At 37.2% G+C, this 17,993-nt stretch overlaps 1 protein-coding gene across 1 annotated transcript; it reads left to right on the top strand.

Annotated features, from left to right (window-relative positions):
• Positions 1 to 2,196: 2,196 nt before the first annotated feature.
• LOC124169639 (trypsin-3-like) lies at positions 2,197 to 15,546 on the top strand. The gene is made up of 8 exons (XM_046548293.1): positions 2,197 to 2,272; positions 7,861 to 7,973; positions 9,375 to 9,460; positions 10,280 to 10,368; positions 12,137 to 12,272; positions 13,190 to 13,303; positions 14,248 to 14,397; positions 15,288 to 15,546. Exons 2-8 carry the CDS (start codon positions 7,922 to 7,924, stop codon positions 15,438 to 15,440), a joined length of 780 nt encoding a protein of 259 aa, XP_046404249.1. The 5' UTR covers positions 2,197 to 2,272; positions 7,861 to 7,921; the 3' UTR covers positions 15,441 to 15,546.
• The last annotated feature ends 2,447 nt before the right edge of the window (positions 15,547 to 17,993 follow it).

Here is a 17,993-nt window from a genome sequence, read left to right as displayed (position 1 = left end):
AATTGCTGTTGAAATTCCTAATCCTTCAGCGCTTCCCTAATCTGTGGCCCAATACAAATTCCTTCTTTGATCTTTGCCTCACCTAATTGAAGGACTTTTTGTTCCAAATAAGAAAAATCAGCACTATTTTTCCATTGCTTTCACAAAATTGAAAAAGTCCTTATTTCACATGCAGAGGTGGAAAAAGAATATTTTTTGGATCGACCAAAGGCTGACAAAGGACATTTTTGGATCAGGGAACGAGTTCTTTATGTTCCGGACAATTTTTCTTTCAAGTAATAATTCTTTTCTGTCTCTTATATCCCACTCGAAGATGAAGCAACAACATTTCGTATAACCAAGCTGTAAGCCTAATCAAATTGCAATTACTTTTAAGTGGCCTCAAATTTTCCATTCATATTTTTGGTAATGATTTTTTTCTAAAAGTAACTACGCATTTTCGTAACATTCTTTCATTTCAGTTTAATGAGTTAACAGTATCAATGGGAGCTCATTGCCATTATGTAAGAGATTAGTCTTTAATATAACCTAGTATGAGGAAATGAACAAACGTAATCATCTGTGCTGAATTCATAATTAAGAGTATCCATAAAGGAGAGAACATCATCGCAAAAATCAAATGGTTTTCTAGAGAAAAAATCAATTCTAATTTGTCATGGCGAGATCGAGACATTAAAAGTTTCGTACGTGGATCCAGCAATTTCCAACCAATATTAGGAGCAATCGTGGTCCTAATATTTCACCCTACTTTTTTGATAAAATTTAAACCGTGCATTTGATCATTTAAATTCTCTTGTGCTATAAAATGAGGTCCATCAGATGTACTCGCTCCAAGATTTAGGTCCTCCGAGTTTCCGAATCCTTCCTTATCACGTTCTTGATTATTTTCAGAATCTTCGCTAAGACTAACATACTCCATTGGTTCCGGCTCTTGTACAATTTCAGAGTGAGGGAACATTAGTATCGCTGATTCAAAGTTGTCTGGATATTTTACTGTGTGTTTTGACTTCAGTGTAATTCGTTTCATTTTTTCAACAAAAATAACAGTCTGAAGAAGGAACCGCCAAATCATGGGAATGTTAAATTCCCTATGATGTTTTCCCTTAGTCCAACCACTAAGAATCCCTACACTGGTGCCTCACAACCCATGGGGAGCCCATCCTTTATCTTGGCCACCCAACAGGCAGTCAAAAAAAACCTTATGTCTGAAAAAGGGAGTAATTTTCCACCTTTGAGCCTTAAAAGTAATTTCACCGTATTCATAACAAATGTCATCTGGATGGTTCACGCACTATCTAGGCTTGAATAAATCTAAGCCACTTCTCAGCGATTACATTATAATAAGCTGTAATTTCCTTCGATCAACAAAATTCTCAAACTATTCTGAAACAACTCGGTTGAAACCAATTCGATTCCAATGTGCAGAACTCTTTCATATTTTGAATTCATAAGTTAGCAGCAAGATTATTCCATGCAAGCTAAATTTTAATGCGCCATTGTGGGTACTTAAGAACTGAATTTTTAATCAAGAGAAACTCTCGATTCCCCCAAAAATATAGGGGGTAGGATGAGCCGCGTAAGTTCAGTCCTGCTGGACTACAGTCTGCGCCAGAGACAGGCTCACGGGCGCCGCGCCGATTACATTACAGCTACAGCTGCATATACATAATAACCTGCGAGCCACGTCTAGGGTGTTTAACAGGGGAGCACGCATTAGGATACGCCGACGACCAGAGACCGGAAGTCTTAGCTTCTGAATGTTTGTCCAACCATACATGCGTCGGCAGTGGATTTGCGCAAATAAAGAATTTTCACCGGCACAAAAAAGCGTCAATAGCAATTGAAGTCACAGCGGATGCAGTACCGCGCGATTGTCAACAAACACCCACGTCAATCTTAGCGATGATACGACGTTTTTTCTTAAAAGACCGTAAATACTGAATATTGAGAATCGGATATCTTTTATTCGTCCGGCCTTTTATCGGAGTGATCCGAAATTATTATGCTCGTTCTAGAGGTCATTTTATAAATATTTATTGGCGCAAATCATCATGGGACACGTGACACATGGGTGATGCCTGGGTGAGACATGGGTGTTACTAACATCCGTGAGGGATGATGTCTTCCGATTTCCCCTCTTTGGTGGGTCCACGGTAGCTCACAATGCTATATAAGCAGAGGCCCACAGCATTTCCAAGTCACTTTTACCAGGACAGCGGAATCGAGAAGACCAGACGCATCTGATCCAGAATCATCCCATACGATGTATTCGGTAAGTTTTAGTATATAAGCTCAATGAATACGCCAATGCTCGCAGTATCTTTCACGTGATAGACTCATAATACTGTTACTGTACATATTTAAATACGAAATAATGAATAAACGGCCTAAATGTTTGCTTCACATTGGTGGCATCTGGAAATTTTCATATCAATACGTTACATTATGCTTCATTGCGTTGGATTTATTAACACTTTGGGTGCTGAGGGCGTAATATTACGCCACGTAAAATCCTTCGCCTTTTGGTACCTACGTAATTTTACGCTACCCATCTCTTGAAAAATCGCAGCCGGCCCTTCTTCAACTCAGTGGTGCTAACCTCTAAATAAAAAAAATTAAAAAAAAAAACAAAAAAAAGTTTTTTTGTGTGTGAAATCATTAAGATTTTTGCTACAGGCGTCATATTACTTCATCCGTCTTTAAAAAAATCGTAGTTTGCTATTTTTTTAACAAAATGGCACTAGACTCTAGCATTCATTAAAGTGATACAAAACATCTATTTCTCGCATCAACGGTTAGTTCTTAATAAATAACACAAAATTATTGGAGGCGGCCAGTACTGAGGGAAAGATCTATAGTACTAAGGTCACCACGTTACAATTTTATTTAATCATTTTTATTTAATATTAGTTGTACACTTTTATTTTCGATTACTTAGATCGCAATTTTGCACTGTTTCTCGCGGAAAAATATTGTGATATTTGCCAGTACGACCCTGTACCCCACATGAGATGGGGTGAAAATCGCTTTGACCCACGGCCCCCCTAAATGCCACCCGTAATTAATAGATAACCCCAAATGCGTGTACAAAGTACCACCTATCACCTATTTTAGTTCTTTTTTACTAGGGAAAAAACTAATTACTACACCTTTCCGTTAGGCAAAACATCTTTCTTCGTTAAGGATTTCTATTGGTCATGAAATGGCAAAGAGATTCTCTTTTTTTTTGTTCTTTGTGTTACACTGAATGATATTTATTTTTAATTGCTCAAGCAATATAAGCCATTAGCGTAGCCTTCGTATCTCTAACGGCTTCAATTCTAATTTATTTCTGATAATTTGTGTATCGATTTCTTTACCGATTTAGCAGTATTTTTTTTTAACTGCGCGGATTTTCTTTGTATTCTATTAATTTAACGTACACAGTATTTCTGCGCTGAATCTCATATACTCGTTACATATTAAGGGTATGGCATTTCGTATGCGGAGTAGTACCTCTCTCTTGCTAAATCATCCAAAAATATTTCCAAGAAAGCTTGACGAATTCACGGGCGGTCTGGGTAGATTGGGAGTCCTTGAGAAGGGCTTATGGTGGGGCAATCCTTACTCCTTACCGGAGAATTCGGTAGTCCACTTCGGAAAATTTTAGGAAACTGCATGCACGAAAAAGAATCGAGAAAAAGAGAGAATCGAGAAAAAATTTCCCCGATTCTCTGTTTTAAAAACAAGATAAAAGTTAATGAAAATTAGATTTTCGCATTAAACAATACTGTGAAAAGTGATAATTTCAGCTTGTAAATTTTAAGGTGCAGTAAAGATCTCTCAAGTACTTAGAAAATGGTTTCCTTGACGCTGTACTGAAAAAAAGGCTCAAAAATAACCTTGCGATTAACCTTTTCACAAAATCATCAGGTTCTCTATTACTTTCTTTTATTTTCACATAATATTTTAACGCTATTCTGTAAAGGAAGCTACCAATGAAATCGTAAAATTTTATAATTGCAATAATCTTAGGATCAAGTAATTACTTATAACGCGGGGAAAGCATTTTTCAGATGACTCTTAAAACCATCAGAATCAGCTCTTAAAAAGGAAAACTTTACGTTCATTCTTGAACACTTCAGTGGAATTTAAAGAAACCAATGCAGTTACTACCCTGTGGTCACTTATTCCTTCGGCGGTTCCCGCGTTTATTTCCTGATGAGGTATACATGTCGCTATTAAATCAGGAATACTGTCTCCTCTGTTGGGTGCGGATGCTATTTGAAACAATGAATTTTATGTAAAAATGTGAAATGACGCCTCGCAAATCAATTAATCACCCCCACCAGGAATGAAGCTATACGTCTCCTAATCCTTAGAAGGTGCGTTGAAATCTTCACCAAAAATCAAGTTTCTCTCAGGATACTTGGATGCTATGCTCTTTATTTGGGTTTAAAAAATTTACTTTGATGTTAAATCTCTGTTTGGTGCTCTTTAGTACTAGCTAATAATATATTTTTAGATTTAAGATATTTAATTGAACACCACACAGATTAAATGCTGGTTTCAGTTATGGTTTCCGCTAATCTGACGATTGAATTATTTATAGCTATAAATACTCCGCCTCCAGTTCGATTAATTCTATCTTATCGATGAACAATGAACGATTTTGGGAAGATTTTACCATCTAAATCTTCATCTGTTAGTCAGCTATTTGTTCCCATTATAACATTTTAATTCGTCCTATGAATTCAATGGTTGAATTCGGGAATTTCTTTCCTTAAACTACGGACATTAATTAATGCCAGGGTTATTACTTTGAAACTAGTATTATTGCGATTCGGGACTGTTTTTGATTCGCTCTTGTCGATTAGACTATTTTTAGGCTCTATATCCCTACTTCATGGTTCTGCAGATTTTATTGTCTCACAACACCTTAACCTTGACTGCCTTTGATATTATGATTGAACTGATGTTTCTCATGCTTAAAGTTATAACTTGTATTATTTTTAATTGGTAATGCTGATTATGGCAGGGTGATTTTTCTTTCTTTCACTCTATTCTCATTTCTTGAAGAACTTTCACCTGTGAGAACATCTGAATTTACCCTTTTATTTATCAACCCACCATTATATCTACACCCTTCCCTACAATCTACTCTAAAAAAAAGACCTTCAGGGCTCAATATGCTACACGGCGAAAAATACGTTTAAGTTCACTCAACAACGTCCCAGAACTAAATCTATGGTGACCACTGATACCTAAACAATTATCACTTAAAAGGTTTAAGTGCGTCAATTGCGAATGTAAATTTTCTCAATCATATGCACATGATTGCTAAAAATTTAATTGACGTAACACAATTTTTCTGGGAAAATTCCATAAATCGTAAAACAAAACTAACATTTTATTTTTCCCTAGCCAGTGGAAAAAAAAAACATTTTTTTTCTGCAGTTTGTCACCTCACTTTCTTTCCAATTTATTTGAAAACCAATATTTTTAAATCAAAACAATGCATGGCATTTCGCTTACTGGTGACAATATGTAAGGATCAAATAGATATCTAAATTAATGTGAACAAAAATAATGGAGGAAAAAAGGACGAAAAATATACTCCTGTAAGAGACAGAAACAGCAAACTCAACTTCCGGTCCCACCCTTTTCACGCCCCCAACCCATCACCTACACACTCCATATTTTTCCCGAGTCATGCGTTTCTGTCACTGCGAATAGCCAAGTCTCTTTACGCTCGTCTTCCATCCTCCCGTGGGAAACTGCAGAGCTTGGAGAAGGAATAAGATGATGGCTGAGGATGGAGAATGAGGGGAGGAGGAGAGGTCAGCGGAGGGGCGCTGTTGAGAGGCGTTCGTCGGTAGTCGGACGCGTGACGGCGGAGTATGTAACCGAGGACAATAATAAAATCATCTCTCCGTAGTCTATGAGTTTCCTTTCAAAAATCCCTGCCAATTGATCGGCGACACCCCTTAGAGCATCGGGGGTCTTACACTCCAATGAATTCACACTTCACTTGGAAAAGGAAACCCACTATTCCGCGGAGCGATAGCGGCGGCACAAACTTTGTTGGGATACTTTTTTGCCCCATAGTACATGTCTATATTCCTAATTAAACTACGAGAGACGATCTTTTGCCGCTGGCATAGCAGTAAATTGCGAAGTTCGGGCGCTCGCGGTCAGGACAGTTAGGTTAGTGGTAATGTGCAGAATTTAGACAATTTCGATGAAGGCCGCTTTGGGCGCTTTGCGGAAAACGGGCGTCCTGACCTACCGAGGCAGGTCAAATGTGCGGAGCATGGATGATCCACCCTCGAGACCCTACGTGCTACACTGCTTTAGACGAAGATCATGAAACTCGGAGAAATAGACCATCCATACAATAGAACTTTCGCACTAGGGGCGCAGACAGGAATTAAGTCTTGGGGGTTTCGGCGAAACTAATCCTGGGGGGACTGGGGGGTATGGCATACCCGCCAGGGTAAGCGAGAGGTGCGGGGGCCCTTCCCCAGAAAATGTTTAACGTAAATGGTTCAAAATGGTGAGTTTGATAGATTTCTGAGGGATATTTATCCTTACTCTTGCCTATAACTAATATTAATCCAATTAGGTAAAATAGATTAAACTTAAATATTTCTCTGAGCTCTAGGCGGGAGGGTTTATTCCAATAGCTTTCCCCCCAGAGCTCCCCCCCCCCTCGCTGCGCCACTATTAATATTTTGGATATGGAGTGGGGATATCCTTGAAATATATCCTTTTGTACGGCAATTGTTGGATTTCCATTGCCTATAATAAATTAAATACTAAAATAAGTGCAGAGAAATGACTATTTTACACTCACATAATTTTATTTTCAGCTCAGCTGCTTGAAGACCGTAACCGTGGTGATTGAATTTTACCCTGGAAAAAGATGTTTGAGACATAACTTCGCGAAGGTTACCAATGAAGTGAGAAAGAAAGTTTAGGTTATGGTGCGTTTGGTGGGGCCATGGACCAGGTAGTCCCGAGCTGGGCGTGGCACACCCTCCTTAGGGTCCTTAATCCCGAACCCTTTCCTCGATGCGTTCACCATCGCTGGCCCATCTCTTGGACCCTCCCAGCGGGGGGCCTCCGGTAACAGGCTGTTTGAATGAGTTACGAGCATTATTTGGCCATCTGCTACCACTCATTTGCACGCCAAGGCTCGTAAAACGCATACAATACAAATAGTACCCTATACGTAGTATAGTACGCAAGTAAATGAAATATAATGGACATAATTCAGAATATATTCAAATGGCCAGTGTTGTGCGCGAATGAATTTCTGTATACCTATATGAAATATTTGGTTTGCTAATTTCGTGTGATTTACCGATGGTGTCTTGAATAATGTATCGTTAACTCCAGTTGTAGATAAGAAGTAATCCCTGAAAACTTCAACACAAGAAACTATAATTATAATTACGTATTACACGCATGTATGTGTATCATGTGTTACAAAAATGTATGCATAAACTTTTTTGATTTCTATCATCAATGCGATGCAACTTTCTTGTTCTCCAAGAATCTTGTTTAAAACGCGATTCATGATCTTTAGAAGCAATTGAACTCTTGAATGTGGAACATTGTTTTGGTCCCTAACCCAGCTGATTTTCGGACTTAAGTTTCTGGCACCTTCTATGAATTACTGTTATACAAATTGTACACGCTATACACAAATTGTAAACATTGCATACAAATTATATACATTGTATACAAATTGTATATGCTGCATACAGCATGTGACTTAATACAGTTTATACCATTTTTATACTTTGTATACAAGTTGTATCCAACCTGTATAAGTTGTATAAAATTTTTATACGGTTTAATACAATTTTTTCATAGGGGTAGATATACTGCCAGTGAATTACGGAACGCACCCTGCCATCGCTTAGGATCTGTGAGGATGAATGCGACTACAGCGGTCATCGCTTTGGCTGTTATAGCCAGCGCTTCGAGTGAGTACCTAAAAAGTCACGTTTACTTGTAGATAGATGTGCAGACATTGAGAGCAACCATAACTCACTCTTTATCGGTCGTGTTTTGTGTATCTATTGTGTATTTGAGCGACGGATTTCTCTAGTAACCCATTTCCGGCAATAAACATGTCTGCTTGCGATTTTGAAGATATTAATAAGTTCCGCTCCTATATTGTCGTCTTTAAGTTATCTTTCGATAATATTTTAATGGCGCTCAGGGCTGGGCAGTATTCCAAATATAAGTATTTTAAAATGCGTATTTGAAATACATTTGTGATTTTTACTTGATATTTTATATACACGACCTGAATGCATCTTGTATTTTGACTTCAAATACAGATTTTTGGTATTTTTCTATTATACAATTTAAAACACGCAGAATAATGACATAAAACACGAAAGGCTCCGACCAAGAATAACGAAATGCTCGAAAGTTAAAACAAAACACCCAGTATAACGGCTAAAAAATAACTTTCGGTCATTTCGTTATTTATGATCGGAGCACTTCGTGTTTTATATCATTCTTCTTAGCTTTTTAGTGCTTTACAAATGTGCTATTTACATTGAGATATTATGAGAAAGTAAAAGAAGTTAATTATTCGATTAGATGTGCTAGTTGCCTTCGTCGGGGGGAGGAAAGGGACGGGCGAACGGACCCGCCAACTACCTGTCGTTCCTGTACAGTGTTTTTGTCGGTCCTTTCCTACACTCCTTTGCTCGCGGCTCTGGTATTTCGCGGACCCGTGCGCCAACTTACGGTGTACACAGTATAAACTAATTTTAACACTTTTCATAATCGAAAAAATAATTTGTTAAAGAAATATTTGGTAAATTCATGATTTTTCTACATTTTGAATTCTTCTATGAAGGAAACTAACTGTGCTTTTATATTTCGGGGGGGTGTCCGGACCCCGCGTATCCCCCCTGGCTACGCCACTGGGTGCAACACTATGGCAGGCAACAGTGCAACAACGATAGGCGACAAGGCTGCGATGGTTACCGGAGCAGAGTCAACCTAACTGTGGAACAGGCAGGCTGGCCCTGCTTGTCAACATTATTCGTCTCATTGGCGTAACTATGGGGGGGTGAGGGAGTAGATCCCCCCCAAAAGGCCTCAGATAAATAACAAAATATATTTAAAGCTATCGTCTAATTATTACACATAACAACTGCATCTGCTTTAAGTTCAATCTTTAAAAGCCAAAGTGATATAAAATGTATTTCCAGGCATGTCTTTTTTCAAAACGTTTACCAGATATTGCCCGTCGGGGAGGGGGTCGCCAACTCAGGCCATCCCATCCTCCCCAAGGCATATTCCTAGTAACCCCACTTATTCATCTCATTCTTTTATCAACGTTATTCGTCTTATTCTTTACAAAGGCTTCCGAGTGTTCAATGGGCGAACGCCACTTGACGGGAGAATCGTTGGTGGGGAGGATGCAGCCCCCGGAGAGTTCCCTTACCAGGTAAGGAATAAGATCAAGGGCGTACCCAGGATCAAAACAAGGGGGGGGGGGGGCAAGCCATGGTTGTTCAAGTTTTAGGTAAGATTTAATCATGGAAAAGGTGAATGAAATCAACATTTTAAGAAAACTGTAACAGCTCCTTATTAGTTTTTAAAATTGATTGGTTGAAATAATATTATTTTCCTTAAAAACATATGCAATTTATGCTTCTAGGGGGGGCAGCTGCCCCCTCCTGCCCCTCGCTGGGTACGCCCACGACTAAGATCATCATTATCATCAATGGTCAACGATCCTAAGATTGGTTTTACGCAGCTCTACACTCAATTCTGCTATTAGCTATGATCCGTTTAAAATATTTTTATGACCAGCATTGTGCAATTTCGGAAGGTTTTGAGTTTTGGGTTTATTGCCTAGTTTTGGTTTTATGGCCAAAAGTGAAAACCATCCACAGAGCCAGTGGCACATCGAGGGGGGTTGCGACCCTGCCCCCCCCCCCCCGAAAATATAAAAACACAATAACTTCTCGAGAACTTATTATGTATTAACAAAATATTTTATAAAATGAAGTTTTTTCCGATTGTAAAAAGTGTTTAAATTAGTTTAAACACTCTACTTAGTTCCCTGATTTTCAAAAGTTTTCCCGCGAACTCCCCTGGTTCAACCCTGGTTTTAGATTCCCGCCTCAAAGAAAATTCCTGGCTGCGTCACTGCGGGAGCCCTGCCGTTTATTTTACTTAATTTTTTTAAATCTGCATGTTTAAACCATATTTTCTTCATGTATTTAACATCGTTTCCAATTTCTCCTGTTCCATCTTTCAGCTCTCCTTGAGAATACGCGGAGTTCACAAGTGTGGTGCATCCATCTTGAGCGAAGACTGGGCCGTGACTGCAGCACACTGTTTAGACAAGTGAGTATCAACGAGAAACAGAAACTTGTATCCAATGGCGGTGACGTAGGTAATACTTCATAGGTGCAAAAAAATACTGTGTTGGTTTGCTGGAACGGAAGAATTCGCAGCAGTGACCATGGGCGTACCTAGTGGGGGTCAGCTGCCCCCCCAATAAGAAAAATTGGTGAAAGTCTTTAAGGAAAATTAGGACTGGATTGAAATGAAAGTTTTCAACAATTTTTACATTTTCTTTAATTCATGTAAAATGACATTAATATAAGACATGTTACAAAAATATTTTTTTTTCCAGTAAATAATTTTTAAAACTAATAAACCTGTTTTCTAAAAATGAAATAAAATTTTCTTATAATGCTGGTTCCATTCACCTTTTCGATGCTAAAATATTACAACTTTAAAGACCATGGCTTACCCTCCCCTAGTTTTTATCCTGGGTACGCCCATTGACAATGACCAACCGAAGCTTCTCAACCGGAAATCGCTGTCAAGCACTAATCTCACGTGAGATTGGTCAAAATGCGTATTTTCAGTATAAACACGTTAATATATGCTTCATTTTAGTTAAGTTGCGTTGCATTCATTGCGTTGGATATATTAAAAAAAACAACAGCTTTTGCTATTTTTATGTAAGATCAGTTAAGGCTAGTATTTAAGATAACTAAGATCATAGTATATAATCACATTTCACACTGATTCTTGCGGAAAAAAATTACGTGACACTTGCCCCCTCTCCCCAACGTGAGAATCGGCTGAACCCCCTCCCCTAAACGACTCACGTTATTAATGGATGCCGCCTAAACCGTTGTGAAGTCGGGAACTGTTCAGCGTCTCGCCCAATCTTCGTTATTTACGCAGCGAAATTTTTTCGGCTCTAGCCACGCGCAGAAAGATCAGTTCGTCACCATCCAATTGTTATGCAGGTCTGCATTTTGCAGGATAACTACATTTTCCTAGGTTTTTCAACATACGAACAAGGTCTCGGAATGCGTCTTGTTTGTATATTGAGAGCTTGCTGTACCTGCATTCTATACCCTTTTTCCTGACTATTGACGGCTGAACAGGAGAGAGCTAGTAGCCAATAGCATATTCAAGCCTTGCTCCTTTAGAGAAACATGCTCCATATATCAGTGGCGCAGTGATGGGTATTTTTGGGGGATGAACCGCCCCCCCTCCAGAATTCAGTGAAATTTTAAAATTAAATACATTTTACTTAATTGGATAAATTTTACTTATAGAATAGTGTAAGAATAAAATATTCCTCAGAAAGCCGTTAAACTCACCATTTTGAGCTATTTATCTTAAAAATATCTGGGGGAGGGCACCCACACCTCCCTTATAGCATATACCCAGTATTAGTTTCTCTTAAATCCCCCCCTAGCCTTAATTCCTAGCTCCGCACCTGCTATATATAGGATCTGATGAATTGTTTCCTTACTTCTACGCTTGTACTCTCAGGTGTAAGGAGATTCTTCTTTTTGTAGAAAGCCCTCTTTGCCTGCACTATTCTACTGATGATTTATATATTTCTGCTTCCTTTGTTGGTAACTCGGCTTCTTAAATGCAATGGATCCTTCCATCTGGTGAATCATAAAATGGAGTAATGCTGTTCTCTTTATTTTTCACTCTTCATTACAATAAATTAAAATAATAGTGAACCACCCACGTTCTTCCTAACTTGCAATTTTTTCTTTGAACATGACAGCTACAGGATAACTTTAGTGCTTGAATGGAATCCTTCATGCAATTATGGCCAATAATTACCTTTCAGTGTGCATCACTACAGCCTGCAGCTCATGGCTGGTTCTCTTGACGTTGACAAGGGGGACATTTATGATGTAACTTATTTCACTGTACACCCCAATTATGATCTAAGAGACTATGACTGGGACATGGCTGTACTCAAGGTAATTTTTTGTTCTTCTATAGCTCTATGGGTATAAGATAAAATATTAAAATATGTTACTATAAGACCACTAATATTTTGTTTATTTTGCTTTTTGTTAGTTGTATTTGCATATTTAATAATAGTGTTTTAGTACACATAGACGAATCTAGGGGGGGGCACGTGCCCCCCTCCCTGACCCTTAAAAAATAAGCATGATTTTTAATACGGTCCCATTATCATTGCCTTCATTTTGTATTACGAGGTATACTTGTGCCCCCCCAGAAGAAAATCCTGGATCCGCCCCTGTTAATACAAACTGCTATTTTTTACTTTAAAACGTATCCTGACGAATTTTTGTTGAATAATTTCCTGAATATTTTTTAAAACTTTAATCTTTAAGTAAAAAGATTTTCAAAATTTAAATAATTATGTGGTGAATATTTTGGATATTGTATTAATTTATATTTAATTGTATTTTATTTACGTATATTTTATTGCATTGGGGTATTAGTTAACATTCGTACAAAAGCGTTTCTGAGTTGATTTGGTGGAAGTTCAATATATATCCATGGTGAAGATCACAAATGATAATTTCCACATTTGAAAATTCAACACTCAACAACCGACCATGGTTTATATACATGTAGCGTCATTTTCACTTTGAAATGACACAATGCGTTGAATCCATGGTAGGTTGTTGAGTTGTGGAGTTAAAAAGTGTGGAAATTACCATTTGTGTTCTTTCATCAAGGGGTTAATTTTATTTTGTTGTAATTTTGAATATTTTATAAATGTATGCATTATTTGTTCATTATATTAACTCAAAATTTTTGTTTTTTTTTACCATTTTTAGTTGATCAAAAAATGTATGCATTTTTTTCTCAAGAGGTACAGTGCCAGAGCCATTAATAAATCTCATTTCATTTCATATTACAGGTCTCAACACCTTTTGTCTTCAGTGGTACAGTGTCTCCTATTGCATTGCCTGCTGAAGGAGAGGAGCTGGATGCTGGGACAATGGTGGTGATAAGTGGATGGGGTTACACATCGGTATGTGAACAAGTGCAGTCTGGTCAGGTTGGCTGGAGGGTGATCACTTAGGGCCCCCTCAACACTCCCATCTTTCATGAAGCATATACAAAAAAGTTTAATAAAAAAACACTCAGATTACTTGAACTGAAGGTTTTCTTTTTGCTATTATAAAATTCAACATTTTTATCCGTTGGTTTATTTATAACATACTCAGCGTAAAAATATCATATAAAAAATAAATAAAATGAAGGTGTCAGAAGAATCAATGGCGTAGTGAGGGGGGAGGGTCTGGGGGGTCCGGACCCTCCTCCAAAATACAAAAACACAATTATTTTCTCTCATAAAAAAAACAAAATATTGAAAAATCATGAATTTACAAAATTTTTCTTTAACAAATAAAGTTTTTTGGATAGTGAAAAGTGTTAAAATTAGTTTAAAACCCATTACTTAGTGCACTATTTTTCAAAAATTTTCCCCCCTCACCTGAACTAAATCCCTGGATACACCTCTGAGAAGAATAAAGGTAATCGTGATGCTATTTTGAAATGGTTATTCGACTATATTAAATTTGATGTTTTCTTAGATTTCAGTGCAGTTTCAGGGAACAAATTCAATAAATAGATAATAGAACCATAATTCATTGTTAAACTTTATAAGTTCTCACTTTTAAAAATATTTTTCCTTACAAAATTGCTATTTTTTATTGAGGTTTATTTAGTTTATATGAGTCAGAATAACATCAAAAATTCTCCACTCCCCACTCACCCCAGACCACCCCTGAATCTGAATATTTCTAAGTTTCAGTGTACAGTGCTCTGAGAAAAACTGAAGATGACGGTAAATTTTCATGAGTGTCAGTACCATTACAATTTTGAAGATGATAACTTATGTTTTTAACAATTCTTCAATGTTGGTTTATACATGCTCTCTTAAAATAATGATGAAAAATTCCATTTCTTCAGGGAGAAGGCCCTAGCGCTAAATTCCTTCAGAAGGTTACAGTCCCTATATATGACCGAAATGAGTGTTTTCTGGATTACATAACCGACGGTGGGATTACAGATCAAATGTTCTGTGCTGCAGTGAAGGAAGGAGGCAAGGATGCTTGTCAGGTAAATTGAATTTACATACTTTATATCTTCTATAGTATTAAATGATATATTTATTTCATGGGCGTAAGCCTTAAAAACATATCAATACCTCCACTGCACAAAAGCTCAGTAGCCTACCGAATCAAATCCTCTCATCTAGGAGCCCAATAATAATACCGTAGCAGAGAATTGGAGGTGAGCGTTTATGCTCCGACTACTGCCAGCTGAGAGCATCCGTATTGTTGGGCTCCTAGATGAGCGGATTTGTTTCAGTGTGCGATCATTGAGCATTTTTGCAGTGAAGGAAAAATATTAAAATAAAATGCATTGCACCATCATCCAATGTACAACAATAGATGTCATTAACACCCTGTGCTGAAATGACAAGTCTAGCTCATCGTGAACTTCTGTTACCGAATTGTGCATTTCATACTAGTGCCTCATGTTGAATGCAAAAATGGGTAAATATGTATTGATTAATTATATAATTTATATATTGATTTTATACACCCACCTTCAGAAACAAGTTGTATTTTCCTTGAGCATGGCTCTTGGTGGGGGTTTACTGAATAAAAAATTGTATGGAAGTTTCAGACTTTTAATCTATTTTTGTAGTCATACATATTATTATCAGTATATGCACAATAGTATTTTAATGCTTATCTCAATATGGGTGCTGTTGTAGAGGCCATACATACATCTTAAATTCAGAATTTATATTTCTCTTAATTTTCTCTTTGACAAATGAAGTTTTTCATGGTCACTATTATCCTTACCATAATAATCTAATTTGATTGGTCTGGTCCACATGTGTTAGCTGGCAATAGTCATGAGGGTATTCCATACTTGGAGATATTTTATAGAGATTTTAAATGATTTTTGGTGAATGGATAAATCAAATTCTCTCACAGGGTGACAGTGGCGGTCCTCTGGTCACCAATGATAAGCTCTACGGCATTGTATCCTGGGGGAGAGGTTGTGGAGAAAGAGGATACCCAGGAGTTTACGCCAAAGTATCGTCAATGAAGGCCTTCATAGCCAAGGAAACTGGCTTGAAGAAGTGATGGAGAGTATTGGCTGATTAGCCTATATACATGTATGACCATTAGCTATGTTTTGTAAATTTGCATGTTCTGAAAACTTTTGTTCTCAATAAATCATTCAAATAGGGTGGTTTCCTATTTTTTTAATTGCCTAAATCGAAAGATTATTACTCCTGGAGTACGTATTTCATGCTATTTGATTTTTAAATGATATCTATTTTTCGCGATTAAATGAAAAGTGAAAATTTTCAAGCACCCAAAAATACGACGGCTAAACATAAATGCTGGGGAAACTGCGTGTGACGTCGTTCTGGATCCCGCTGCCGCAAGTGAGGTGACCTTGGGCGATACCTGATACGACGCAGGATGCTAGCAGGTAGCAGAGTACCCTGCTAGCTGGTAGCACTTGGCTTAAATAAGGATTATTAATACTCTATCAAACGAAGGAAACTTTCCAACCATAGGCAATTTTAATAAGTGATTATGTAGAGATGTTTCTCTGAGTTCTGTGCCTCATGCATGCATTGGTAATCAAAGATGATGTAAATCTCCTGACTACTCGTATAGCATCTGGGGTCCGTGTGACGTCAGGTGGAGTGGCATCGCATGGGCGCCTTTTTCAGATGAGGTTAAAATTGACCATTAACATTCGTTTAAACTGGGATTTCTAAAACGAAATAATTTGTTTATTATGAATACACTAATGGTGGGTTACGAATCGCAATCAATGCCTTTCGTTTTTGTTGATAAAGGAAACTATCTTATTGTCTATACTTTAGATTAATGGAATGAAGGCAGAGTATGTAGCAATTAAAGCCATGAGAGCTGGCTTTACTTCATCTTCCTGAAAATTTTCCCTTGTAGCGACTACCCACCTAATGTTTCCTTACCCAGGTGAAAATTTTTGCCTGCCGTTTCTTTTCACAGGATCAAGGGCAGGATAGGGAAAGCAAATTTGCTTTTCAATTGGCTTCCGATGCTTTCCAGTTGGCTTGTGTTGTGGCTAGTCCCTACTCAATTGCTTTCTGATCCCTTTCCATTGGACCTAGAATTATGTATTTTGAGGAGTAAATGTGTCTATTTTGCCATCCGATTCCTTTCCTATTTCTTTCCCAAAAAATTAGAATTATTTCAAATAATGTTGCTCTCCTACTGCTTTCTGTTTCATTTCCGAAGGACTATTTGTTAGAGGCTTTCTAATGGACTATGGAGAATTATTTACTATTAGATAAAATGTATGCATTCAAAAAAGAGGTGAAATAGATGTAAGAGCATGGCAGTAATTATTTTATGTAATTCAAGCTTTATTATGTTTGAAAGGCTCCTTGCAAAGCTATGAAGCCATGAAAGCACTTTACATACCAGATTATAATTAGATTTTCCATCATTATTTACATGAAAATACTGACCAAACATGTTTTATATACATATCAACTCCAGTATCCACCAAATATAAACCAGTATTATTTTTCATGAGAATTGAAATCCAATAAATAAAAGCCCAAATAAACTATCCTTTTTGCAATAAATTTGGGACCAACATGAACTGCACCATGAATCAAAATCATGGTATGAAGCAACACATAGGATACCTCTATTGGACTCAATGTTATGAGCAAAAACATTTCTATTACGTAACAATCAAAATGGTGATGGCTCAAATGATAGAGAAGGTGTTGGAGTAGGAAGGGGTGAAGGATCTTGAGAACATAGGTATTGGCTGACACAAACAGTTCCAAGGCAGTTTAGGATTAAGTTACAAGGGGGATGAGGATCAATTACATCCGTTCTGGTGGGTTACAGAGGCTTTAGTTTCCCAGAGATTTCTTCATAAATATGATTCTTCTCCACAAAAAATATTGTGTCAGACAAAACTAAACCCTCTGAGCCATTCACAGTAGCCTAATTTAAGCAGGAAATTGCAAGGCTATTTCACACAGAAATGCAGACGTTTATAAAAATGTCAAAACCATTAACATTCCTCATTATATACTGACAATTTATCTGAGTGCAGAAAAATTCTCTTCTTTAGTACATATTAAATAAACTATTTAAAAAATCATATCAGTTAAATAATTTTATAATCAAGGAAAATTGACATGCCAAGGAAAGGTGAATGTTGGCACTTTTAGGGTTTATGAACAGGGAACATGAGGTTCAATAACATATTGTTAGGTACATGCATCACTTTACATTCAAAATTAAGTCATTCATATGTTAATTCTTTTGCAATTTTCGCAAAGTGATGGCAGCCTATGCGTCAATATAACTACATAGTTTGTTTTCATAAATTTAATGAAGAAATAGCTTTATGGACTTATATGTCACTGAAAGAGTTTCTGTTTCTGTTTTCAGGGTTTGCATATGGTAGTAAAGTCTGAAAAAGGAATTCAATTGTACAAAAATTCCAATTATGCCAACAAGCAATGGAAAGTTGAGCAAAAACCACAAAATACAAAATGTATCACGAAAATTTGTATTGTCAACCATTTAAGTTCATAAAAATTTGTTCACAGTGAAAATAAATATTATGAAAAAATAAATAATCAGTCTCACAAATTTTAGTACAAGTTG

This window comes from Ischnura elegans, chromosome 12 (assembly GCF_921293095.1).
Source record: "Ischnura elegans chromosome 12, ioIscEleg1.1, whole genome shotgun sequence".
NCBI lineage: Eukaryota > Metazoa > Arthropoda > Insecta > Odonata > Coenagrionidae > Ischnura > Ischnura elegans.
The sequence above is the reverse complement of the archived record's forward strand: the minus strand, read 5'-3'. Positions and strand labels throughout refer to the sequence as shown.